Source organism: Helicoverpa zea, chromosome 20, assembly GCF_022581195.2.
Source record: "Helicoverpa zea isolate HzStark_Cry1AcR chromosome 20, ilHelZeax1.1, whole genome shotgun sequence".
NCBI lineage: Eukaryota > Metazoa > Arthropoda > Insecta > Lepidoptera > Noctuidae > Helicoverpa > Helicoverpa zea.
The window spans coordinates 1460546-1485967 of record NC_061471.1 but is presented as its reverse complement, the minus strand read 5'-3'; the positions used below and the strand labels follow the sequence as shown (position 1 = coordinate 1485967).

The following is a 25422-nucleotide window of genomic DNA, read 5'->3' as shown; positions in this document are numbered from 1 at the left end:
CTGTTAGGTTGTTGTTAAAAAGTGCATGATATTTGCTGTTATGTGGAGCATCAATTTTGACACATGGAAACCTGAAACCTATGACAAAGCAAGGGTCTGTTTTTGCAGGTCTATGTGTATTTCATTTCCATTTCCATTTTTCTGCAATTAATTGGATCTATTAAATGAAAAGGGTACATTCTTGCTTCTTCACCCTGATTTCTTATGAGGCAGGCTGAGCGCTGTATGTATGTGTGTGTGTATCTATGTGTATGAACATACCTCTGCGGCGTATCAGTAAGACTGGTGGCAACAGTAGCGTGCTGGAAGTGCGGCAGTACATGCGAGTGTACCAGCAGATTGTAGTTGTGTTGTACCACTTGGTACGGGATGTTGTTGTTCAGCGATGTCGAACATACGGGGATGCCTGTCACTGGGTCTGTGGATTCAAACAGGAAATTATCAGCCTTCCTAGAAAAACTTAAGAAAGAAGAAAGAAAGAAAAACCATTTATTTAACACACAAATGACGCAGAAAACAAACACACACAAATACAAACAAATAAAACAATGGACAAAACAAACAGTGAAACAAAAAAGAAAAGCGCTGCAGCTGCGTCACTTAAGCTTGGGTTTCCTAGGAAAGCGGTGCCGTCATATAGCGACCGTCATATTACGGACGCAAATAGACGGTCGTCTTTACGGTGATGACATGTGGAAAGTTCCACGGCCGTTTTAACACACCGTCATAAACTTTTTGTTAGTTGTATCATACTTAACTTAACTTACTTTTAACCTGTTTTATTTAATATTTCTCAAATTTCACGACACCAATTCTGTTTTAGTTGACTTTTTCTGTAATCTTTACTTTTTATATTACATATTGCTTCGTGGTTACGAACGAAATAACGAGGAAATTTCGTCGTTCCCGCTGCTCCAAGAGTTGTAACTAATTTTTGACGTTGTTCCGAAAAAAAAACACAAATACGTATTAAAAAAGCTTCACCGCTTTCAATAAAACGTTCACCAAACTATCTGACACCGTCAAGACGGCCGTCATGCAAATGGCGGCACCGCTTTTTGAAGTTACGGCGTCAGTTACCGCTCTCTAGGAAACCGCCCCATTTCGTTTACATAGACAACGTTCTGGTGACGTCATTCACCGCTGTATTACGGCCGCTATATGACGGTACCGCTTTCCTAGGAAACCAAAGCTTTATGCGTGAAAAGGGGCAACGCTCAGCATAATGCTGTGTCTCGCACACGCAGGCACGAGACAACAGCGCTGGTTTTCAGCGCTGACCCACCACATGACTTGCCTCGGGACTATACAATCAAGACGCCGTTTCGGCACGAATCCAGTAAATAAATAAATATATATATATATAATTAGTAACATAACAGAAAAGTAGTAAAAAGTTAATAGTAACAATGAATACAAAACAAACCATAGACAAAGCAAAACACAATACGAGAATATCAAGAAAAGACATAGACAAAAACTTGTGAATAATAGAAAGTTACTTAAACATCTCTTGAACACTTGCCTAAAAAGTGTGTCTGTGTGACCTTATTTCAACGACATAATCTAACATTTTTCAGACAAGTGTTCAACAGACGTTTAAAAGCTTTTCTGTTACGACCGTAAAAGTTTTAATATAAAAATGCGTTAATGTATTTTAATCCGTTTTCAAAAACTCTTCTATGTGACGACAGAATTTCAAGAGTTTTATAGAAGAGGTTTAGATGTAAGTTGAACTAATAATAAGAGGAGTTGTAAATAAAGGATTAAAAAAGAGCAGTACATGAAGGAGTACGAAAGGGTAGAACAAGTAGACGAGAGAGTATAAAGAGTTAGCACATAAGTAGTTGAGTACATACGACAGTATATGGAGGGATTACATAAATGAGTAAGTATATGAAGAAGTTCATACAAATACATAAAAAGAACTACATAACTAGCACACACAATACCCACTGCAGTTTTATCCACTCACCTAAATACTGCGAGTACTTCTGCCAGGAGTTCTGCGAGGGGAATATCCTGACGAAGCCCCCCCTCCTCGCGTACTGCGCTCGCACAGCCCGCACGAGGCGCAGCTCCTCGCCCGTCAGCGCCGCCAGCGCGCCCGCGCCCGCCGGCCCCGCCGCGCCCGCGCTCGTGTCGGCGGCCGCTCGCTTGCCGCGGACACATACGTTTTCGGCCGAGTGGACTCGACGGCACTGTGGGATGGAGTGATGAAGATATAGAACTGCTCAGCTAAGATTTTCACCAGAGAGGTTCATAATGATTTATACTAATATCATAAAGCTGAAGAGTTTGTTTGTTTGTTTGCTTGAACGCGCTCATCTCAGAAACTACTCGTCCGATTTGAAAAATTTTTTCAGTGTTGAATAGCCCATTTATCGAGGAAGGCTATAGGCTTATATTGGGTTCCTTCTATCTGGCAGAATTTTATTTGGCCGAATTTTATTTGGCATAACACACTTGGCATAATTTTTTTTCAACGAATGTTTTTAAGGCATAAAAAATATTTAGCATAATTATTGTTTCACCGAATATTTATATGCCCGAATTTACAGTTGCATACTTTTAAGATGGCAGAATTTTATTTCGCATAATTGCTTTTGGCATAGTTAGAGTTTCGCATTATTTCGCTTCGCATAATGTATATTTTGAGAAACTATTATTTGGTATAATCTCATTTGGCGTACTATGAAGATGGAAGAATTTAATTTAGATTCAATTTATTTAGCAAATTGTCATTTATAACCCTCAATTAAAAACATTGTATTAAAAATTGAAGCTAGTAACGAAAACGAATCGCTGCAAAACCGACACCACGTAGTCTTGTCTGCCCTACCCCTAGAGTGCAATTCAAAACCGCGTAGGCGCGGAGGGGCGAGGCGGCCTGCGAGCTGAGGCGCAGGTAGTTTTAACGCTTGCCGACGCGGCTGAGGCTGGCCGGCTCGCCGGCCAGTAAGCCGAAGCTGCGGTGGTGAGCGTGAAAACCATCTGCGACGATAAGCTCGCATGGTACCGCCGGAGCCCCGCAGCGCCGGAGCCGTGACAGAAGCCATGCTTGCTCCATGTTGCATGCTTACTTCCATACTGCATGCCTGCTTGCATTCTGCATGCTTGAAATTCTGACTGACAACTTTCTGCTAAATGATGTTTCTACTATTTAAGTATTATGAATATGAAATTTATGCCTAAAGATGATTCTGCTTGCCAAAATTATGCGTTTTTAAATTATGCGAAATGAGTGTATGCCACACGATTTTCTGCGAAATGAAGGTTATGCCAACTGTTGGTATGCAAAATAAGATTATGCCATAAAAAGTTCTGCCATAAAGGGGGGACCCCCTTATATTATCACGCTAAGACCAACAGGAGCGGAGCAACAATAAAATATGTTTCAAAATCGGGGGATATTTTCCTATTCCACGCGGACGAAGTCGCGGGCGAAAGCTAGTACATATATAATAAAAGTACTGTTATGAATGAAAGTACTGTGTAGTATGTAATAAGTATGACTTGACACGAGCGTCCAGCACACTACTACACTAGACTGACAGACTCAGCACACTCACCGCGCCTATCCGCATCTTGAGCGAGTTGGTCTGCGCGGAGATGTCGGGCTTGCACATGGGCACGGCCGGCAGCCCCACCAGCGTCAGCGTGTCCGCCAGTAGTGCTGACTTCACACGAGCGTCCAGCGGACTCTCGCATGCTAAGCTAGGAAAGGAGGAAAAAAATTGCAGTTGTTGTAAAATACATAATATAAAATATCTCCATATTTTTCGGGGATCTACCCCTTTAAAAAAAGATATTTCCTTCGTCCTTGGACAAAGCCATTCGCTATGGAGGACAATTTCGAATCTAGATTGTCGGGTCAACAATCGCATTTTTTAAGTGAGATAACCATTTGCAGAGGCCCGGACCGACCACAAAGGTTTTGTTTATACTTTGTACCTGTTTGTTTTTATTTGTCTTTCTTATATACTTTATTATGTACCTCCCTTAATTTAAAGAGTAGGTACAGGGAGGTAGTTAAAAACCAAAAGTGTTACACAAAGAAGAAAATGAATGAGTACATGAGGCTAGTTGAGGGAGCTCAAAAGAGAGTTCACAAGGGAGCACGTATTCCTCATTTTATAGACGGGTCTTCAATTTTTCAATCTCCAATTCTCAGTAGATTCGAAAAGAAGTGTAACATCACAAGTAAATTAGGGGCATGCACACACTACGGCTGCAGTAGATCTGACTTTGGTAGTATCATACCTTGGAGACAGATTGATTTCAAGCAGCCACGGTTTCAGCATATCGTCGATCAGGATGTCATAGCCGAACAATTCTGAAACAAGAACAGCAAGTTCAAAAAATAACCGACCATGAAGTCCTTATAAATTGACCGAAAAAATTACGAGGTACGTGTAGTAGAGAGGGTAAAGGTACGAGGCCTCAATGGTTAGCATGAGGCCTCATATACATATAAATCATTAGAGTAGAACTCATCAAAACAATTAAAGAAGTTGGGCACGAAGACTAGCAGCCGCAATGACTTAACCACGAGGTCTCTTAGGCCCCATACACAACATATTTAAGGAGTAAAAATGACTTATTTAATTTAATAAAAACTCACCGAAACAATTAAAGAAGTTGGGCACAAACACTCTAGCAGTCGCTGTGATGGTTTGCGCAGAGGACAGTATGGACTTAACCACGAGGTCTTCTAAGGCCTCATATGCAACAAACTAGATTAAAACTCACCAAAACAATTAAAGAAGTTGGGCACGAATACTCTAGCAGCCGCCGTGATGGTTTGCGCAGAGGACAGTATGGACTTAACCACGAGGTCTTCAATGGCCGCCATTAGCGCAGTGGTATTGCGTCCCTGTTTGCGCAAATGACGGAGTAGCGCAGATAATGTCCATTTGTGGCCTATGTTACCGGCGTTTGGGTCGTCACATCTGAAAGACAAAATATTCTGAATTTCATTCTATGTAGTTAGGAAGGTGTGAAGGAAACATATAATCATCATCTGCCTAGCCTTTTCGCAACTATGTCAGCTTCCAATCTAACCGGAGTACCAGTGTTTTACAAGGAGCGACTGCCTATCTGACCTCCTCAACCCAGTTACCCGGGCAACCCAATACCCATTGCTAAGACTGGTTGGCAGATTTTCTGGCTTCTGTATACCCACAACGACCTATCTAACTACCAAAGATGTTCAAATGACAAACGGGACCTATAGTTTATCATGCTTTTCGAAACACGTGTAAAGAAAATATGAGAATTAGACAAGTAAACATTAGTTAAGTGTAGAGAACTATATCAATAGCACAAAGGTACAATGGCACTCACTTGATATAATCCGTATGGTACTTATTGATGCTGTAATTACACAGATGCATGCAAGGATTCCACAGATTCTTGTTCGTCTTATCATATTTGACAGTAGCGAAGCGTACGAGGCCTTCCTCATACAAGTATATGAGTAGGGGGTCGATGGATGTCATGCACACGTAGAGTCGGAGGTCGCATTTATGACCCCCTATTAGGAGGGGCTTGTCTATGTATTTTGCTACTACTACGTTCTCGCCTTTGGGGATTTGTTCGGGCTGAAAAAAATAGAATAAGAACATGTTATCTTCTGATCGTCTTTTTTCTTACATTTTATTTAAGTTTATACCTACATATTCATTACGCATGGTCAATGTCCCAGTATAGAAATATATTTGATTGAGTTTCAAGACAATCAAATGAAATGATGTATTTTATATAAGAAAAACCATTTAACAATTTTATAGCTCAACCTACTCATACTAACAGCAGAGTATTAACATTAAATTACTTACAGAATTAACAATATAAATCCCTCGCCCGCGACTCGAAGCCGCTGGCTTCACAATCCAAGGACCCTTAGTCCTATAATGTGTGGAGCACAACTCCTTGTATTCAGCCGGCATGAGGAATGTGGTGGGGATGAAGTCGAACTGCTTCAACCCTCGGAAGTACTGCATCTTCTCTATGTTCTTGAAGAGCTTGTCTTTGCGGGTTAGCTCGTAGGACCTGGAAGAGGACGGAGTAATGGATGGTCAGCAAACCTATTGTAAGCCTCTTACCACCAAAGCGCAGCGGACAAATTGGTAAACAACCATTGGAATATCGTTATTCAACATTTTAGTCTTCTCAGTAGTATCCTCGAGCAGAAAATTTCTATTGGTCGTTTAATAACTTCCTGGATGTAGGGAGTTATTTAAGGCAAAATATATAGTTCAAATAAATAAACGCCAGATGGCCAGAGCGCAACCCTAATGAAAACTTTGCAAACCAGATTCCTGTACCTTTGGCCAAGCGGTGTGAATTATAGCGATGCAGATTATTTGGAGTATTTGTTAAAAATGTTTACAAACTAATCGTATGTCCTAGTTTTGGGAATGCCATTCGGGAATAAGGGTTTGTAACGTTTTGAGGAGTTTACCTTGGGAAATGATTGACTTTCTGGTATTGACTGAGGGACTGTAGGACGTCGAAGGGGATCATGGGCGCTGACCACGTGAGCGCCCACGTTGGGGACTCGCAGTCCACTTCGGTGAGGCCGTGGGCGTTCAGCAGCACTCGGACCAGATCCGGTGAACTACTGTCAATATTCTTGAATTATGGACCGTACGACCCCAGGAAACTATGGATTCTTCAAGTATTTTAACCAAAAGCCTGACTATTGATGACTTTGTTTCTAACAAAACATGGTGTAACTAGGAGAATGAGCCGTTGTATCGAATCCTAACCAAAAACTCTATTCGACCTAATGTGGACTTCCTTCTGCTTGTATGATTCTGCTGTCATAATAAACCTTATCTTATTGTACACTCTACTTTTTCTGACATATGACAGAAAATGGACCGTGTGACGACACAAAACACTGCATCAATACATAAACAATTCCAAATTCAACAATACTGACAGTAATCCACCTTTTCATACCCAAATCCTTACCTTGGGAAGTGATTCACTCGCTGGTACGGCGACAGGGACCTCAGAACATCAGGCTTGGGGTGGAGTCCTGACCACAGAAGGTTGCAGTCCTTGGATTCTGGAGCCGATTCCTGGAGCCCGTGGGCTTGGAGCAACCGGTGGAGGAGTTTGGTCTCCGTGTTCACTAGTTTGTAGGTTATTTTTAGGAGACGCGCTGGCATGTGGCTGCTTTCCAGGACCTGGTTATCGAAAATAGAATACTTTTTACCTGACTGCTTGACGTAAAGAAGGGTTATGTGTAAGCTCATAAATGTAATAAAATCCCTAAGATTTCAAGTCTTCCAAATAGGTCTCTCAAGAGGTAGGAATTGAGGTATGGTCAAAAAGGGGGAGTGACCTAGGCTATGATTTACGTAACTATTGACTACTTCGTAGACTCATATATAGCTCAGAGGACCATGGACTAATTTACATACACATACGCGAACACTCTTAAGCAAAGCATTATTACCTTGATACTCTCGACCTCCTTGATGAGCAAGTGTTCGGAGTCGTCGCTATCCAGGGAAGGGGAGTTCGCACGCTGCGACACTGGTGCCTTGCGCTTGTGCTTACCCTTATTTTTCTTCCCTTTTTTGTCATCCTTCCCATCTGCAGGGTAAAAAGTTTTGGTAACGTCAAAGAATTCAATGCAAAACAACCCTTCTGACGTTGTAATGGGATTTTTTTCGCATCATCAGTATAAAACGTTGTTGAAAAAATGGTGAAGGCTTCAACGAATAAAACCGTGCAGAATAATTGAGTAATCATCATGATGTTAATTTATTATAAAATTATAAGAAGGTTCCTAACCTTTGCCAGCGTGAGCATGAGGTGGTGGTTCTTCAGGAGGCTTGATATTAGCAGTCGTATTCTCTATATTCAAGTGTTTCTTTAGGGTTATCTTGCTCAGATCATTGAGCACGTCCTCTATGTCCCGCTTGTGCGCCATCGGATCCCGTTCCTCGTGGCCCTGTTCGTCCATACACACCGTCTCGGGCAAGTTCTGATCACTCACGTGCCGGACCACGTACGCTTGGCCAGTGTACTTGGTGCTACTCCCGAACGTCTCCATCACGTCGTGCATTATGGTCTTCGGTCTCATTGAGAAGGAGTGCGGCTCAGCGACCAATCTTTTTGCCATGTTCTTCGCTTTGTTCAGTAGTATGGTAGTCCCAGTGTTGTTCCCGATTGTTTTTGTTTCGGACTCCATGGAGGGCGTCCTGGATGCTAGGACGCATGATCTGAACACCAGTACGGCTCCTTTAGAGCCGAGAGGTCCTCCCGATATCCAGTCTGAAACGGAGCCCTCGTTTTCTTTGACTGGGGCTTCATCTTCATTTTTTCGCATTATGTCTTCGTTGTGCTTGTCTGTTGTGTTAAGGCCTGATGTAGACGGATTCGACGTGTCTGACGATACATGTGGACTGGAAACGGAAATAAAAGTGTAAAGAAAAAAACTATTAACGAGATCTATTAGTAATGATTTAGGTGTTTCATGTTCTATACGTTTAAGCGGGAAAAAAGTCATAGTCATAAAATTTAAGCCAGTCAGGTTTGCCATGCAATTTTACAGGCTCTATGCTTATGTCATGGTTTAACTTCGGCAGCACAGCATGATACTAATAACAACTTTATTTGTAGCAAATAAATTGGGAGCGCTTGAACAGGCTAACATACATGCATCAGATTGAGCCTAATTTCCAACATTGCCATATACCGAGGAAAATAAGACCATGGTACCGTAGGTACCAATAGCGCTTGGATATTGTTTTGAAAGGCAACAAAATGTTTCGTAATTTTCGAATTGTAGGTACATAGAAAGCTGGGCTTCGACAATCAGAGAAATTGTCCATATGGTTTATAACTACACCAAAGCGGACAGAAAAACCAGGTTTTGCCGAAACTGGTTCTAATGATAAATTAACATCTGGAAAATCTATTCTACGAGCGTTGCAGTAAGCTACACCATGCCAACATGTGGTCAGTATGGTTGATCAATGAGACGATTGTGTCACCTTATATGGTGAAGGCCGGTCGGTCGGTTTGTTGTACCTATTGAATTAGTTTGTTGCTGACTATTACGTAGTTACTTTATACCTACTTGTACAAAACACATTATGTACACGATTTTTTTATTTTACTTTTCATTTTTACAGTGTGAGATTTGTTAGATGTTTTTTTTTTTTTTCTGTTTTTTGTTTATTTTATTTAGAAGGCATGAGAAGCAATATTTCAGTTATCGCATCTCTATAATAAATCACGTTTATGTCCCGACTTTTTGTAATTAGTTAAGTTTGTCATCTATTTACCGCTATATGTTTACCTATTTACGTTAAACATTGTCCTAGCATCGGCTAGTTTTACGACACTATATAGTTATTACAGAAACAAGAAAATAAATAAGTACCTAGTTATATGGACTAAATACACCAAGCCGAGTTATTTCTGCAGCCCTAAAAAAAGGCAACCTACATAAAATACAGAAAAAAAATTACGTTACATTCCAGAAAAGAAAACACGAAGGAAAAATTACCCACACGTTTCCTTTTTTTGCGAACCTTTTTTTATGAATAATAAAAAATGTGTTATCGTTCACAGTAAGGTCACGTATTTACACGTGCTAGTTGGAAAATATCTAAAAATAGTTTCAGTCTTGTTGATCGATTTTTATAGAAAACTAGCTACCGCCCGCGGCTTCGCCCGCGTCAAATTCGATTACATCGCTTTTCCAAGAGAACTCTTCAAAAGTCTGGGATAAAAACTATCCCAGACTTTTGAAGAGAACATACCAAATTTTATTAAAATCAGTTCAGTGGTTTAGACGTGAAAGCGTAACAGACAGAAAGAGTTACTTTCGCATTTATAATATTAGTAGGGATAGTTATGTTCATTATTTATGAATATCGCTTACGTGTCATTTATTACGAATTCATTGATTTTTGTACACGGTTTTCACGGCCGTTCCGACCTTGCTTTACATATGCTTTATATATCCATATATAAATTCTATATGAGCTTAAGTTTAAAGCTATCTAGATATAATATCCAATTATGAATTTCTCATATAGTTTTAACAGCGAAAGCATTCAGACCAAGGCTCACAGAATAAGGTAAGTCTGCATTACGAATCAATAAAAAATAACAGTCCACTTAAATAATAAAATTATTTATAAGTAAGAAGTTACCAGGACGAAAAGCAAATAATCACTTAAATTAGCTCAAGTTGAAGAAACTTCAGACTTGCCGATAAATAATAAGAAAATCTAATTATGAATTCTAGAGACGCATTAGACTCCTTTTTCGTAACACGAGAGGAAAGAGTAATAAAAAAGTTACCCGGTACGTTAACCTTTAAGAGACAGGTAATAGGTAGGTACTGTCACTCAATAAAGTTTTTTATTTGACTACGGCCCTCTAACTATACGACTGACAAATAAAAAAAATCGGCCAAGTGCGAGTCGGACTCGCGCACGAAGGGTTCCGTACCAGAGCAAAAATGAGCAAAAAAATCACGTTTGTTGTATGGGAGCCCCCCAAAATATTTACTTTATTCTAGTTTTCAGTATATGTTGTTATAGAGGCAACAGAAATACATCATCTGTGAAAATTTCAACTCTCTAACTATCACGGTTCATGAGATACAGCCTGATAACAGACGGGCGGACGGACGGACTGACAGAGGAGCGAAAACAATAGTATAATTTTACCCTTTGGGTACGGAACCCTAAAAATATACAGAAATGAAGTTTTTAGGCTCTGTTGTCATCAAGCTGTCAAAAGTTAATAAAATCACTTTTCCTCAACTCCATAAGTGCCAGACTAACCACAATTAATTTACATAATTAATACACTTCTATGCAAACATTTGTCTGTCCCATTTGGGCGCCAACTGTCTAGTTGCGACATTGTTTTCAAACCTGTCACAACATTATTTTCGAAAATCATGGCGATGCGTAGGTAGGTGACTAGATGACCCACGGTTTCACCCACAACCCGGGGAAACTACTTCGCCTACATGGATAAGGAGCAACCTTTCTTGAAAAATGTGCCATACTTGATGTTCAGAGTTCAACTAAATAAATAGTCAAACTCTTCAGGTTTATGATACCATTCAAGGTACCTCTATAGTACACAGATATGCCTGTGACCCGGGTTGTCGCGAAAAGTAAACAAAATAAATCTGGATTGTAACACGCAAACTTATAAGGAAACTGTCAAACTTCATAAAATCATGAATCTGTTCCCGTTTCAATTTCTGTACGAATGGTACAAGATGTCACCGAAATATTTTGGGGGGTAATGTCAAAATTCCACGCGTAGGTAAGCATTCAATTTTTGGGCATATTGCATAAACAAAACCAAATGCATAACTCTTCGTAGGAGCACTTTGAAAATGTATATCTTTTGTTATATTCTGGAATTCTCATGTAAGACATTGTACAAATGCAAAAATGCAATTTGTGTAGGAACTTTTATAACTGCGCACACTTGCATCTCAAAACTTTCCTTAAATTCCAACTTTCCCAAAAGAGATCTGCCATATTTTTTAAATCAGCTGTTTACTTTTAAGTAGCAAACTTTCAAAATGCCTTCTAGTTTATGTTCAATAGCGCACATAGTTACCAGCCCACTATAAAAAAGTGCACTACAACCCGGAAAATGGTCCTATAATCAATAAAATCGTGTCCATACCGTGACGGCAGACACCTAAGGGTTGAACCCAAACGAGAGTTTCCGTAGCAACGAGCTCGCGTATCGATCGCCGGTTTTATGGCCACATGTCGAGGGAGACACCCTTGCTTTAGGGTGCGGATTACGTGATAGGCATAATTAGTTACTAGAAATAATTGCACACCAGTTTTAGCTAGGTGTTGAGAATTATGTAAGCAATTTTATAAGTGTACAGATTTTTTATGACTCCTTATTGCCAGTTTTTTCGTCTGCTACGCTACTATATTACTAGGTAAGGTGATTCATATGAGAAGATAAACAACGAGTGAATAATATTATCGGAAGGTATTTTAGAGGTTCTCATGTTCGTAGGACATAAACAGTTAATTCATTGAATGTCAATTTTCCGACAAACAATAGTTTTTCTATTGTGACGGGAACTGATGCCATTCAAGACTTTGAATAGACCGTTGATGAGGTGTTACCGATGTGATATATATTGTATGATTAATCAGTCAAGGAAAAGCCCACTAACACACCAACAAACCCTATTTAATATACCACAACATAAACTAAAATTACAAATCGAATCGTAACGGAAATGCCAAAGCAAGTAAGACCCAAAACGATTTAACGAGTCATACAATGATGCGAGGTACCCGCTTCGCTCGTGAATGAATCACCGGCCTAATATATCGTGGTAAGTCTGATGCAGATTGGATAGTGCACCGATGTCTGATTAAACGTGCATGTTTCTTGTACTAGTGGTCTGTACTTTGTATTCATTAATTGGGTCATGAGATTGTTAGGGATTTTTGGTGAAAAGACCGGTGTATCTTAGAGAGGGGGAGTTTAAGTATTAGAACTTAGAAGTCTTGAAAGACGATAAACATCTTGGCCATTGATTTCGCGATGTCTTACATATTTTTTGTATTTGCATAGAAAACTTTAAGCTGCTAAAATTGTTTTTAGCAAAAGTAACACACAGTTAAGGATGAATAAATATTGTAAACAAAGTTAATTAAAGAAATTGCAGGCACAGTATTCCGCAGATGGAGCCCAATTATTTTGTCAAGTTGTTACAAATTGAAGACGAAATTCTTGGCCACGGTCCAAAATGGCAAAGCAATATTTTGTAATGTTATTGCAAAAATATATTTTATTAACAACTGTATGACAACTAAGTCTGTGAATTAAGAACATGATAAAAAATTTAGACCAATGTGAATAAACTAGAAGAATACCTATTGTTTAAGTTATCTTTAAACAATCAAGTTTCACTATAACGCCAATTTTTTCAATGTTATTTTGTGTTTTTAATTATTTTTATAGACTTTGCAGATCTCGGTTACTTGATAGTTTTTTGCACACTTTACATTTAAACCGCAAACACCACAAAAGAAGTACGCGACAAAACACTTACGTATTTCTCCCATAAAAAAATAATTGAGCCAATCTGTAAACACAATAAAACCGATACAAATACTCACACAAAAACCATGGCTAATATTGAGTCAGCGTCCTAAATATACGCGAAGTAAATAAACAATGACCGCGGAGGACAATGCGTAACGTCCGTCATGGGCGAACGGCGCACGTTGACTGGCGATCGGGTGAACGAAAATCGCTTGACAGAGACAAGAGTGCTTTGCGGATTAACTTTTTTGATAAGGTTGCAAATTCTGCAAAGTTAGCAGATTGTGAGGAATTTCGGAAAGATATATGTCATCTATTAAGGTAATCTGTGGCTAAGCTATAATTGCTATAGTGATTTATAAGATGTAGCCGTGGTCCTGAAACGATGCATTTGTATCGCCACAATTTGTCGGCGGTGTATCTTAAAATATTTTCAAACTCTACAAAATTGGATGAACACGTAGTTCAGACAGTCACACATAACTTTTAATTAATAGCATAGATTGATTGACGTGATAAGATGCAATATGGGACCTTGTAACCTCACTGAACTATCACTGAAAGCGACAAAACTACTGTACTGCAGAAAGAAAGAAAATAAAACGTACAATACGGCTGAAAATGCATCCATCAACCTACCCTAACGTGTCCTTCACAACTTCCTTCCGTCTAAACTGGAAGATATGCGCAACGCCCTAGCAACGCGACTGCGTCTGTCTAATAATACACTCGTTCTATGTATAGTGGTTCCTAAGATTAGCGCGTTCAAGCAAACAAACAAACAAACTTTTCAGCTTAAAATATTAGTAGAGATTATAATGCTGAAGAATTTGTTTTCTTGAACGCGCTTATTGAAAGGACTACAGGATAAATTGAAGAAATTGTTTCAGTGTCAGATAGGAATCTTATCAATGGATGCTACATTTCTTTTTATCCGGGTGCGAAGAGTAAGTAATTACCAAGGGATTGATGCGGGTGGATCGGCTGTCGGAAGCTAGTACGTAGTAGTAGTAGTAGTAGTAGTAGATGCAGTAGCCGAGGTTTGTAAGCAAAATTAACTTCTCAGAAATTAACGCTAAATTGGTGTATTTTTTGCGGTTTCGTATTTTTTTGTAGCTTAGTTTCAGGTATTCTGGCGTCATCTTTTCATATAAGTTAGCTGTATATTTTGATGATTATCTAACACTTGGTAACTTTATTTTAGTGGAGAAAAAAAACCCCGTTTGCAATTTTTTTGTTTACTTTTTTCAGAAACATCGTGTAGTCTGGTTTCGTTCCCGGTTGTGGGAATAAGGTTACCCAGAGGATAAAATGTGGAAGTGCTAATGGAAGGTTCACCTCTACCTAACCCTTGGGAAAATAGGCATTATGTTTTGACCTTGTAAACATAAAGAAACCTTTATTGTTGTGTATATTGAAGGCTGGTAAAAATGGATATAAAGGGCGGGCCAGCTTTGTATGTTATTTTAATTTCCGCTTAATACCCATTCAGGCTGTCCGCAAAATTACGAGCATTTGGACTCGTGCCAAAATTTTGCAAACTTAATAAAAATAAACTTTTTTGGAATAAGTTTCAACTTTATGGATTTGGTACGCCTGAGTAAAGTAAGTATTCCTGATAAAGTAATACATAAAAGAAATGTTAAAAGGCCATTGCAATAACCTTACGCTCGGAAGATGGATTGATCGCTATGGTTAATTTGCGCTGTGTTTTTCATAAAATTTCTTTACAACCTTTCTTACAAAAGCCTACTTTTTACAGTTTCCAAGTTTCCTGTTCACTACCTATACGAGTCGAGTTGTCAATACCTGTTAAAAGTCCATTCGCAGTATTGACTCACTCATGTGGTATTGACAATCATAACTGGCTAACGGACAATTTCCAAGCAATACTTAGGTACGTAAGTAGTTATTAGCAAGTAGGTAATACTTGCTTTATAAACTTATTTGAAAACTTGAAAGACGCTTCATTGTGTATTTTCAATTTAATTCACTTTTTACCGTCCATTTGATAGACAATGTACCTAGTCAAATACTTATTTTTCAAACATCAAAATTAAACCGACTTCCAAAAACACTAAAAAGCAAAAAAAAAAAATAATTTTAGGTGCATCGGCCTAGAAGTCGGTGTCTAATGGATGTTACTAAGTTAATTTTGCCACCGACTTCTAGGCCGATGCACCTAAAATTTTTTTTTTTTACTTTTTAGTGTTTTTGGAAGTCGGTTTAATTTTTTTGTAAAAAAGTTTTTTATTTACAGCTTTTTAGTGATACGAATAGTTGTCACTATCCATATAAGTGGAAAGTTCTTATCAATACAAAGAATATAGGCCCAAATACGAGGTATTTTGCGCTAAGTCGTGTCAGAAGTATAGAAGGTATAGTTTTGTCAGATTTGGATGCGAACAAGTTACTTAATCGACCACACGACGGCAGGGCGTTGGCAGAAATAACGAGGTTCAGAAATCTTCCTTCCAATACTTAAACGTCGGTAAACATTTCCATTTAGAATATCCTTAAACTGTTTTTCGTCTTCACTGTCGAATCTGCAATATTACCCATCTCAGCTTAAAGTGTACATCAATACGAATAAAATACGCCCAAACACTATGTAGCTGCTATCGACCATTAAGGAGTTCCCTAAACTGTACTGCACCTGCATCACTGACCTTGCTGTGGCAGTCATAACCCATCTCAGCTTAAAGTTCTTGTCACCACGAATAAAATAAACCCAAACATTATGTAGCTGCTATCAACCATTAAGGAGTTCCCTAAACTGTACTGCACCTGCATCACTGACCTTGCTGTGGCAGTCATAACCCATCTCAGCTTAAAGTTCTTGTCACCACGAATAAAATAAACCCAAACATTATGTAGCTGCTATCAACCATTAAGGAGTTCCCTAAACTGTACTGCATCTGCATCTCGGACCTTGCAGTGGCAGTCATTACTCATTTCGGTGTAAAGATCTTGTCAACACTAATAAAATAAGCCCAAACACGAGGTCGGTTGAAAATAGACTTTTTACTATGATCGAATGATTTCTTAGAAAAACCTCCATCCTACTAACCTAGTGAAACAGGCAATTCCATATGGGTATTGCACGGACGAGTAAAAAAAAGCATATTGCAAAGAATCGTGATATATTTTGGCCATGTACTTAAAGAGTATTGGCTGTTACCTGAGAGACCTAGTTTATAGTTTGCCGGATTGGAAACCAAAATGCTTTTAGATCACGCAGATCCACAATTTATAAAAACCATTCCATTACAATAACGTCCCAGTAAAACCGCTTCATTTTCCAAAGTTCCATACATTGACGAAAATATTTTGCTTCTAACTTCCGTGTGCACGTTCCATAAAAATGTTACATCAAATATGGCCAATCCTTTAGAACGGAGGATCATTATAAAAATTGGGTCGCAGAATATGCTTCCATTTTTGCATCATAATTAATTTCAGAATAATTTTACTGAATTACATATTGATTTTGGCTGATGAGGAAATGGCCTAGTTTTTGCAAGACAGCCATGAAGGGTAATGTTTTTCGCGCGTATTTTGTCTGTTGCCTTTTGACCTATTGGTTGTCTACTTCCCCCAATTGCTTCAATAATCCCCAGAGCAATTTGCACAGTTCTGCTGGTACTCAGTAAGCATTTGAAGTGAAGTAGCTACGAGTAAATTGTTATTAAGCACAATTTAAAACCGCAAGCGGATGGAGTGAGTTGCCAAAAAGCAATGCTGCAAATTACGGTCACAAAAACCGTCTTCGTCGACTAAATCCTACAACTTATAATGCTTTAGTATTAGGGAACAAATAAATAGGACATTTTTAAGATATTTTTGATGCATGTCTCTTTGGGGAACGCATACCCTAAAAATGTAAATGGAAAAAAAATGGGAATTTATTGAAAAACAAACAAGGTATCGCACTCAACGTCACGCAAGACAGATTTTTACCATTGTTGGGGGTTTGTGATCGATAAATTATTATTTTTTGGTTCCTTTATACAGGTGCCTATTAGGGGAAGGATTTGCTTTATTAACCATTGCAGTGATTATAAAAACGTGATTGGACAGTTTTGGTAATCCCAAAAAAGATGCCAGACAATACTACTTCGAATAGAAGCTTGTGGGAGAAGCTTTTGCCCAGCAGTGGTACAGTACCTACAGTAAAGGCTATTAAAAGAAACAATTACTGATCGAAAAACGATCTGATAAGTAGTGTAGTAGAAATTGGTTAAAAACGCCGGTTCTGACCATGATTTAAGGCAGAAAGCGCCCAAACCTTGACACGTACGAGTCGTGGGACGAGCATTTTGTATGAATTAGTATTAGCGAAGTACACATTGTGTCGTGTGTCCTCATTAGCTTGAACAAACAAAAATCTAGGTTACTGAATAACATAAAGCATAATATCGCTTTTAACTGGACTTCGTGATTTCTAACCAGAATTAATCAATACCATAATAATTGTTACTGTCATAATTTCTGTTGAAATATAATCATGTGGTGTTTCTAAGAAATGCAAGGCAGTTAACGCAGTTAGGTAAAGTCTGTGAAACCGATGACCGACGATCAATATTTGCCGAAGTGTTTTAACTCGAAAGTGACCAAGTTTCTAGTAGTAAAACGCGTATACAAATAGATAGATAGATAAAACATTTATTCAATGATCTTATATCTCCTCAAAGAAACAGATTCTTAAGACCACCTTTTCGTAGCTCCGGTATATCCTCTTTTTACAGTGAGAATTCGCCACCATTTTGGGAATAAATCAAGCAGATAGTCTGCAAAAAGTCGCGATTTTCATATCCGTAACCTAACTCGGATTCAATCAGCTACGCTTCAAATCCGCGACGAAAAACGAATATATTCAAGTGTTAATAAACGCTTAGAAACCAAACGACCGATGTACCGTATTTTTTATCGAGCATGAAATCTAACAGCAAAAATTACGGTAACTCTTTGGTAGCAGCCTTTAGGCTGTATAATAGACATTGCCGTGACAACCAGTGGTTTGTTCTTTGTTACACCATGATGGGGTAAGAAAGCCGTCTATTTGTACCAGGCACAGGGTTAGCGTGAAGAAACAAACCACTTAAGGGGTACTTGGAGTTAGTTAAGTCGAAATTGCGTTAAAAGGGATGCTATTAAAAAAGTTTCAATTGGTTTTACAAGAAAATTGAAAAATGTAGTTTACGGTATATTTAGTTGGGGCTGCAGTATTTCTATTTTATAGCTTATAGCTGTTTACCCGCGTCCTGTGGGAACTACGGCCTGTATCGGGATAATTATACAAGCTGTTGATCTGCATCCGTGCCATAGTCAAGGAGGTTAAAATTAAATACGTAAATAATCGATTTGAATTACGGTAGGTGGGAAAAAGCTAATATGCGCTGCTTTTTTTGATGTTGTAATTTCATGGTATTTCAGAATTTAGCCCACGGTTAAACACAAATCATAACAGAATTGCCCCGCGGCCACAGTGTGTGCGTGATGGCAGCTATGTGTGCGTAGACAGAGAAAACTAATGTCTACGTGTGTGCGTGAGTGTCGATGTGTGAGTGTCTTATCTACGACATGACAGCGCGAGCGCGCGAGCGAGCGAGACCGAGTGATACGCGATAGCAATCATTTTACCTAAAGTTTCGAAAATCACCTTCATTATTGTCATTAACTTCGTTTTACTTTACTTACTAATTTTTGAGCATAAATTTAACACAGATATCTTATTAACTACAGTAATAAGCAATACTAGTGCGCGAAAGAAAGTTCACTAACATGTTAACAGCTGATTGATAAAATGTTCGTTTTGCTTTATCTTTCAGCATAAAGTTTTCGCAGTGATTTAGTTTTTATTTTTGAATTAAATTGGTTAATAATTAGAAATTTTGCTTCCTTCTTAACGGTCTTAGGACCTTGGAACACGGAAATCTTATTAATGACGTAATACTAGTGCGCTAAAGGAAAGTTCACTGACCTGTTAACAGCTGATTGATAACATTTTCGGTTTGCTTTAACATTCAGCGTAAAGATTTCGTAGTAATTTTGTTTTTACTTTTCGATTAAATTGGTGAAAGATGTGTTAGTTAAGTGTAGGCACGAGGTGATTCTTTCGGCTCGTAGGTATTATTGGCGTGGTTAAGAAATCAACTTATTTACACTAATAAAATTGATTAAGCTGACTACGTATTTACAAAATGTACAAATAAATAAATTACCTAGTTTAGTTACCCGGAGGTACTGTTCAAAGCTGTCACCTTCACACTCTTGGCACAATCGAGCACGACGAAGTAGCTGGTTGTCCTTCAGCTAACATAACACTATCACATTCGTTTTTAATGTGTCGAAAGCACTAAGTTAACGGTCCTAGCACATAAGTCTGTCACATGACCAGCATGACCCTCCGTGATGAGGGTTCCCGGTCGGTAAACATTTCCCGGAACATAGGTAGGTATGTACGGCTGTCATTGCACATCCTTGGCAGTCGTAACGGGTAGTCAGAAGCCAGTAAGTCTGACACCAGTCTAACCAAGGGGTATCGGGTTGCCCGGGTAACTGGGTTGAGGAGGTCAGATAGGCAGTCGCTTCTTGTAAAGCACTGGTACTCAGCTGAATCCGGTTAGACTGGAAGCCGACCCCAACATGATTGGGAAAAGGCTCGGAGGATGGATGGCTGTTAGTACACTGTTGTCACTGATCGCATACAGGCGGACCATCGCCACCAACTCGTGTTCGTGTAGTTTTCCGTCATCTCGCACTTTGTACCTACACGTCGCGGAATTCAAAGCGCACGTACGCAGCAGCGGCGGCGACATCAAACACACTGCTTGCCGTCGGCGCTTGTTTGTTCCGGCTTCAAGGGCACGCGGGGAGCGGCGAGGCGAGTGTGTGGGAGTACTCGCACTGTGATTGGGTGAATTTGGGTAGGCTGGATGATCTACGATTTTTATTGAACGATCGTTGCGTATGCTTTGTGCATGTATCGTTTGCGTTTGTGTGAGTGCGCAGCGCGGTAGTAAGGCTAGTAACACACGCGCCGAATTAAAGTACGGCTGGGTTACACTGACGGATATACGTAAATAAGAAAAAAACATGAAAAAATTACCTACCCATTTTTTCGTTGATTTGGGTCGAGAATCATTAGCATATTTACGTCCTTGACTATGGCACGGATGCAAATCAACAGCTTGTATAGACTATGTTACTGGAGAAGAGTGTAGCTTTCCAACAATGAAATAATTTTTCTAATAACGGTTCAGTAGTTTCGGAGAATTTAGAGTACAAACAAACAAAAAACCGTTCCTTTATTATACCTATGTATCGATACAAAGTTAGATTAATATTTATAATTGCAAATATTTCTGCAGAAGTTAAAGTATGTAACTGGTTACACGTTTTTTGCCGTAACTTTGTTCTATAAACGACGTAAATGCACGCGAAATAACTTGACACCATAATTATTAACACTATTTATAATTATTTTTTATGGCCAATAAAAACTGCATGTTTTATTACTTTGTTAAGACAGGTTTTATTCTGTTTCATTTACTTAGGTACATCATATTTTATTTCAGTTGCAATAATATACTTAATTTATACTAACCTGTACTCTCACATTTTTTAAAATTAAATTAGTTAAAATTATCAATTTCTAAAATTATAATAAATATTAATCAGTTACACTACATAAATAAATTATTTATAGACTAATTTCATTAAAATTATTAATATAATTAAGATATAAGAAATTAAACTTAAAGCTGCTTGTATTGGTGTGAAAAATATGTGTAATAGTTATAAATATGTAATAGGTATGTGCTTTTACAACTAACATGGGGTGTAAGTGAAAGACTTGATTTCAATGGAAATGAAAATATAATAAAAAATGCAAGTAATAAAGTGTAGAGGTGATTTCAAAGTCAATGCAGACTAAACATGAAACATGAGGTGTTAGAACTTTTTAGAGAGAGGAAAAAAAAAACAATTAAAAAAGTATAAGCTAAAAAGGTTTGCTATACTTTTCCTCTAAGGTTCGTTATAATAAATATAATGAAATATGTTTACATAAGTATATAAAAGGAACCTGGTGTGTGGACGGTGAATGTGTACTTTTGGAATATCATCGGGTGGCAGTTTTTGGGAAACCCCACACTCGTCTTCTGGCTCCATGGCTCTTTTGTGGCAGAAAAACAAATATAATACTTACTTAATTATGCACCTTTACAGAAATTAAATAAATAATATGTAATTTTTATTTTAGTTTTGTTAGTGAAACTATTTTAAGCTGAATTAAATTTTCAAGTTATCTGTAACAATTTTTAGCCTGTTCTGGAAAAGTATAATCTGTTTTAAGATTTTACTATTCTAATTTTTCAAAGAAAATGAGGAAGTTAAATAATTAAAGAAAATATTGCTGCTTTTTAAAGTATGCTGTTATTAAAGTTTTACAATTTTAGTAATTAGAATACCTTTAGGCGTTATTGAATTAAATTAAAACGTTAAGTGAATTTGAAAACTTAAAAAGAGGTTTATACAATTTTTTGAGGTCATTCTCATAGTTTACTGCAGTATCAGGCTTTTCGACAGAATGCAGCAAAAGGGAATCACAAACTAATTACGAAGCTCCAAGCATACACCGCAAACCGGAAAAACATTCACAAATCGATAACCACCGCATCAATACATAAATTAAGTTAATACAATTTTACCTTCAGTAAATCCAATAAAAATTGCAATTTTCCAAGCATAGGTTATATTTATATACTCACGACTTAGGTCAGAATCTCTTCGCCGATGGAATTTACTAACGAAGTGTAAATTGTCAACACTAATAATTTCACATTTCTAAGTTTTAGTATTTTTTTGCTGTTTATAAAATAAATTACAATTAAACGAAAAACCTACTAAAATTTTGATAGACTTTATTTTTATGTTTCAAATTCAGCACACGCACGCGCGTTGCCAATTTTTGTTATTGATGCGTTCGTAAATATTGTTTTGCAACTGATTGTAAAAAGTAATTAAATATATAATTAGAACATATTAATACCTTCTAATTTAATTTATTCATGTATTTTCACATATTCTAGAGTAGTCCCTAGAATTAAATTATATGAAACAATACCGACCGCCCAGTATATTTCGTCTTAGTCAATTTTGGCATGTAACCGAATGAGATCATAAATGGAAAGAATCCAAGAATCAGAATGAATAGCAAAATAATAGTTTTCAGATGTAAGGAGTCGACCTTTTCCGTAATTTATTTTTTTGGGATAAGATTTCAATTATACTGTCGTAGAGGTAAATTAAAACACTAGCAAAATAATTTTCTAAATTTTATTATACAATAGACTTATAATTAAGCATGAAACTCATAAAAATACACAATATACGTTGTTTTTAAGCATAGTAGCTGAGGTTGGCCTTCTTCTTGGCCTGTACTTCGAGGATAGCGTCCATGAAGTCTTCATGCGTGACCGCGGTGGCGGAGCGGCGGAGGGCGATCATACCGGCCTCTACGCACACGGCTTTGCATTGGGCACCGTTGAAATCGTCCGTGGAACGGGACAGCTCCTCGAAGTTCACGTCGGGACAGACATTCATTTTCCTGTGGAAAGGAAAACGAGGATGAGAAGACTTTGATACAGTAGCATATTGGCATATGTATATGATGGCTTCATTTTGTTAATTTAATTTTTCAACTCATTAGGCAGACCATAACATAGACAATCAATTTCTTTTAAAATTATTTGTACATAAACAATCAATTTTTTTTTAGTTATTTTTGCAAAAAAAGGTTTGATATAAAAACAGGCTGATGTTTTTACTTTTATGAAAGGCTTTACCTTGAATGGATCTGCATGATACGCGCCCTCGCCTCTTCATTGGGATGAGGGAACTCAATCTTCCTGTCCAGACGTCCAGAACGGAGCAGGGCAGGATCCAAAATGTCTACTCTGTTTGTAGCTGCAATTACCTGTAATTAACATGTACAGTGTAAGGTACATTCACAAGTGGACAGAAGTATATTAAAAAGAGATGTGAAATAGCAAAGTGATAAATGAGATCATAAAAGACCAAAAAAGTAAAAGAATTGTTCCTAAAGGGAGTCATACAATGTTCCTTTAATACAAGAAGTGTGCAACAATTATACTATTTTTGATGATGATACTTTTCACAACTTATTAGTTACTCAGTTATCAGGGCACATGATACTCAAGCCAGTACTTAATGGTCAACTCTTATTTACCTTAATATCAGCAGTAGAACTGAATCCATCAAGCTGGTTGAGAAGCTCCAACATGGTACGCTGTACTTCCCTGTCTCCGGCCTTCTCGGAGTCAAAACGCTTGGTACCGATGGCATCCAACTCATCAATGAAGATGATTGCTGGTGCCTTCTCTTTAGCTAGAGCGAAGGCGTCACGGACCAGTTTGGCACCGTCACCTGAAAGTTAGGAAGTAAAATAAAAATTGATAATTTTATTTACAAAATATGTCAATTGTGATGACCTAACATTTTGTATTGATTCGATATTGCACCAATGGTGTAATGAGGTGCTAAAATAACGCTGATAAATGAAGCATTTACACATGTAACAGGAGGATTACTTATGTTATCACTTATCACCTATGCTTCACAAAAAATAAGATGTGCAAAAAAAATTCAGAAATATCATGTGTGAGTAAAAAAATATGCAACAAGTAAACTGACTACAGAATTGCAAAGTAATTTAGTGCAAACCATGCATATGTTTTAAGACCTTTTATGCTCATATTTGCAAAACATAAGTTCTATTAATTATCAGTATCCCTTACCAATAAACATCTGCACAAGTTGGGGTCCAGCCAGTTTTAAGAAGGTGGACTTGGTCTGTGCAGCACAAGCTCTCGCCAGCAAGGTCTTGCCTGTACCAGGAGGACCATACAGCAGCACACCTTTCGGTGGATGGATACCGAGGTTTACAAACTTCTCCTTGTGGGTCATTGGGAGGACTACAGCTTCAATGAGTTCCTGGAAAAAATAATTTAAATGTTGCTTTACTTCTGTAGTATATTGATTGCCTTTGCTTGGCCATAAAGTAAAGATAAGTTGATGTTCCATGTAGGTTTATGTTAAAGTTTTTGCCCTTTGTTTACATTTATAAATAAGCTTGTAAAGTTTGTACTGTTTTTAATGTAAATAAAACCGATTAATTATATAAATACTTAAAGGTCTTGTTCTTAGTCATCATGACTAAATATAAAAATTACAATAAGTTTGGTTAGAAACTAAACTGACCTGAATCTGTTTATCTAAACCACCAATATCAGAGTACTGTTCTGTTGGTCTCTCATCAACCTCCATGGCCTTGACCCTCGCATCATACTCAGCGGGCAACGTCTCCAATATCAAGTACGAGTCCTTGTTCACACCAACTAGATCTCCTGGTTTCAACTTTTCAGCGTCTACAAGCCCAATGACTGGTAAAAAGTATGTCTGACGGGTGGAGGTCTTGATGACCGCGCACTTTCCTTTACGCTGTGAGTCCAGGTCCACCACAGCACCATCTTCCTCCTCTTCTTGAGGGTCCACGTCCAGAAGCTCTATGACGTTAGATACAAGATAAGGTAGTGTCTTGTTCACTTTAATTTTCTCAGTATTCTCCTTTATTTTGTCATTCTGTGCCTGCAGCTCGTGTGAAATCCTCATAACTTCACTCTTCATAATTTTAATCTCATTGTCCAGGAGTCTTGTACGGCTGATGATTTCGTCTGTTGGCATGCGGAGAACTTCCTCACTGAGCGCCTCCTCGCCATCTTCCCAGATAGATTTATCTTCTAATGTGGTAGCCATTATAGGGTTTATTTAAAATCTGTTGCGAGAGACTCAGTATTGATACCGAAACGATGCAAAACAAGATTCTACAAAATCTTGGAGTCACCAAAATGAATTGTCATTCCGACTTTGGGGTTAGCAGGAGTAAAAATAAATAAACAAATGTACACAAAGGTTTTTGTCGTTAATAATCTAAGTAAATAAATTAGAAAACTATTTAAAAGCTTATATATAAAATGAGTAAAGTTCACGGTATTTTTAAGTATGTATTTTATTATTTGAAGTAGGATATTTCTTCTAAAGTTCTTAAAACGTTTTCAACGTGTTTTCAACATGTTTTCAAGTTATTTAGACTATTGTTGTGATTGCCGCAATCTCTTTGCAGACCTCGGATTTTTTGTAACTGATTTTATTTTATCCTGCCTGACCCATATTTTCTCGTGCCTTTTCTTTGCAAAGTAGACCATAGTGGTCCAAGTAGAACGCATCTATTCTCCTTTTTCTTTTGTC

At 38.0% G+C, this 25422-nt stretch overlaps 2 protein-coding genes and 1 long non-coding RNA gene across 4 annotated transcripts in view; 1 reads left to right on the top strand and 2 right to left on the bottom strand.

The window, feature by feature from the left end:
- Positions 1–22078, bottom strand: part of LOC124640436 (tubulin polyglutamylase TTLL5) — a 31717-nt gene extending 9639 nt beyond the window's left edge. The window contains exons 1-12 of the mRNA XM_047178214.1: positions 21864–22078; positions 21179–21268; positions 7813–8426; positions 7472–7611; positions 6982–7199; positions 5841–6054; positions 5347–5603; positions 4753–4952; positions 4264–4336; positions 3573–3717; positions 1976–2201; positions 262–418 (exon numbers count right to left, since the gene is read on the bottom strand). Of these exons, the coding sequence (XP_047034170.1) occupies positions 262–418; positions 1976–2201; positions 3573–3717; positions 4264–4336; positions 4753–4952; positions 5347–5603; positions 5841–6054; positions 6982–7199; positions 7472–7611; positions 7813–8426; positions 21179–21264 (2330 nt within the window). The 5' untranslated portion in view covers positions 21265–21268; positions 21864–22078. The remainder of the gene's footprint in view (positions 1–261; positions 419–1975; positions 2202–3572; positions 3718–4263; positions 4337–4752; positions 4953–5346; positions 5604–5840; positions 6055–6981; positions 7200–7471; positions 7612–7812; positions 8427–21178; positions 21269–21863) is intronic.
- Positions 13196–15195, top strand: LOC124640437. Of its 2 annotated transcripts, XR_006985551.1 has the most exons (4): positions 13196–13410; positions 13980–14036; positions 14341–14694; positions 14852–15195. It is a non-coding gene; the product is annotated as an uncharacterized LOC124640437 (long non-coding RNA). The 2 variants fall into 2 exon arrangements; XR_006985550.1 differs by lacking the exon at positions 13196–13410 and having other exon boundaries at positions 13689–14036.
- Positions 22079–22417: 339 nt separating the features above from the next.
- Positions 22418–25050, bottom strand: LOC124640431 (26S proteasome regulatory subunit 6A-B). The gene is made up of 5 exons (XM_047178210.1): positions 24376–25050; positions 23913–24108; positions 23345–23541; positions 22941–23071; positions 22418–22702 (listed from the first exon to the last, which is right to left on the bottom strand). The coding sequence occupies exons 1-5, from the start codon at positions 24928–24930 to the stop codon at positions 22495–22497; spliced, it is 1287 nt and encodes a 428-aa protein (XP_047034166.1). The 5' UTR covers positions 24931–25050; the 3' UTR covers positions 22418–22494.
- Positions 25051–25422: the final 372 nt, after the last annotated feature.

Bases quoted from the DNA above. Each gene is read 5' to 3' on its own strand.
- LOC124640431 (XM_047178210.1), bottom strand. From the start codon at position 24,930: ATGGCTACCACATTAGAAGATAAATCTATCTGGGAAGATGGCGAGGAG. The intron at 24,109-24,375 runs GTCAGTTTAGTT...TATTTTTTCCAG, and splicing joins GTTTAGATAAACAGATTCAG to GAACTCATTGAAGCTGTAGT. The intron at 23,542-23,912 runs GTAAGGGATACT...CCTAACTTTCAG, and splicing joins ACTTGTGCAGATGTTTATTG to GTGACGGTGCCAAACTGGTC.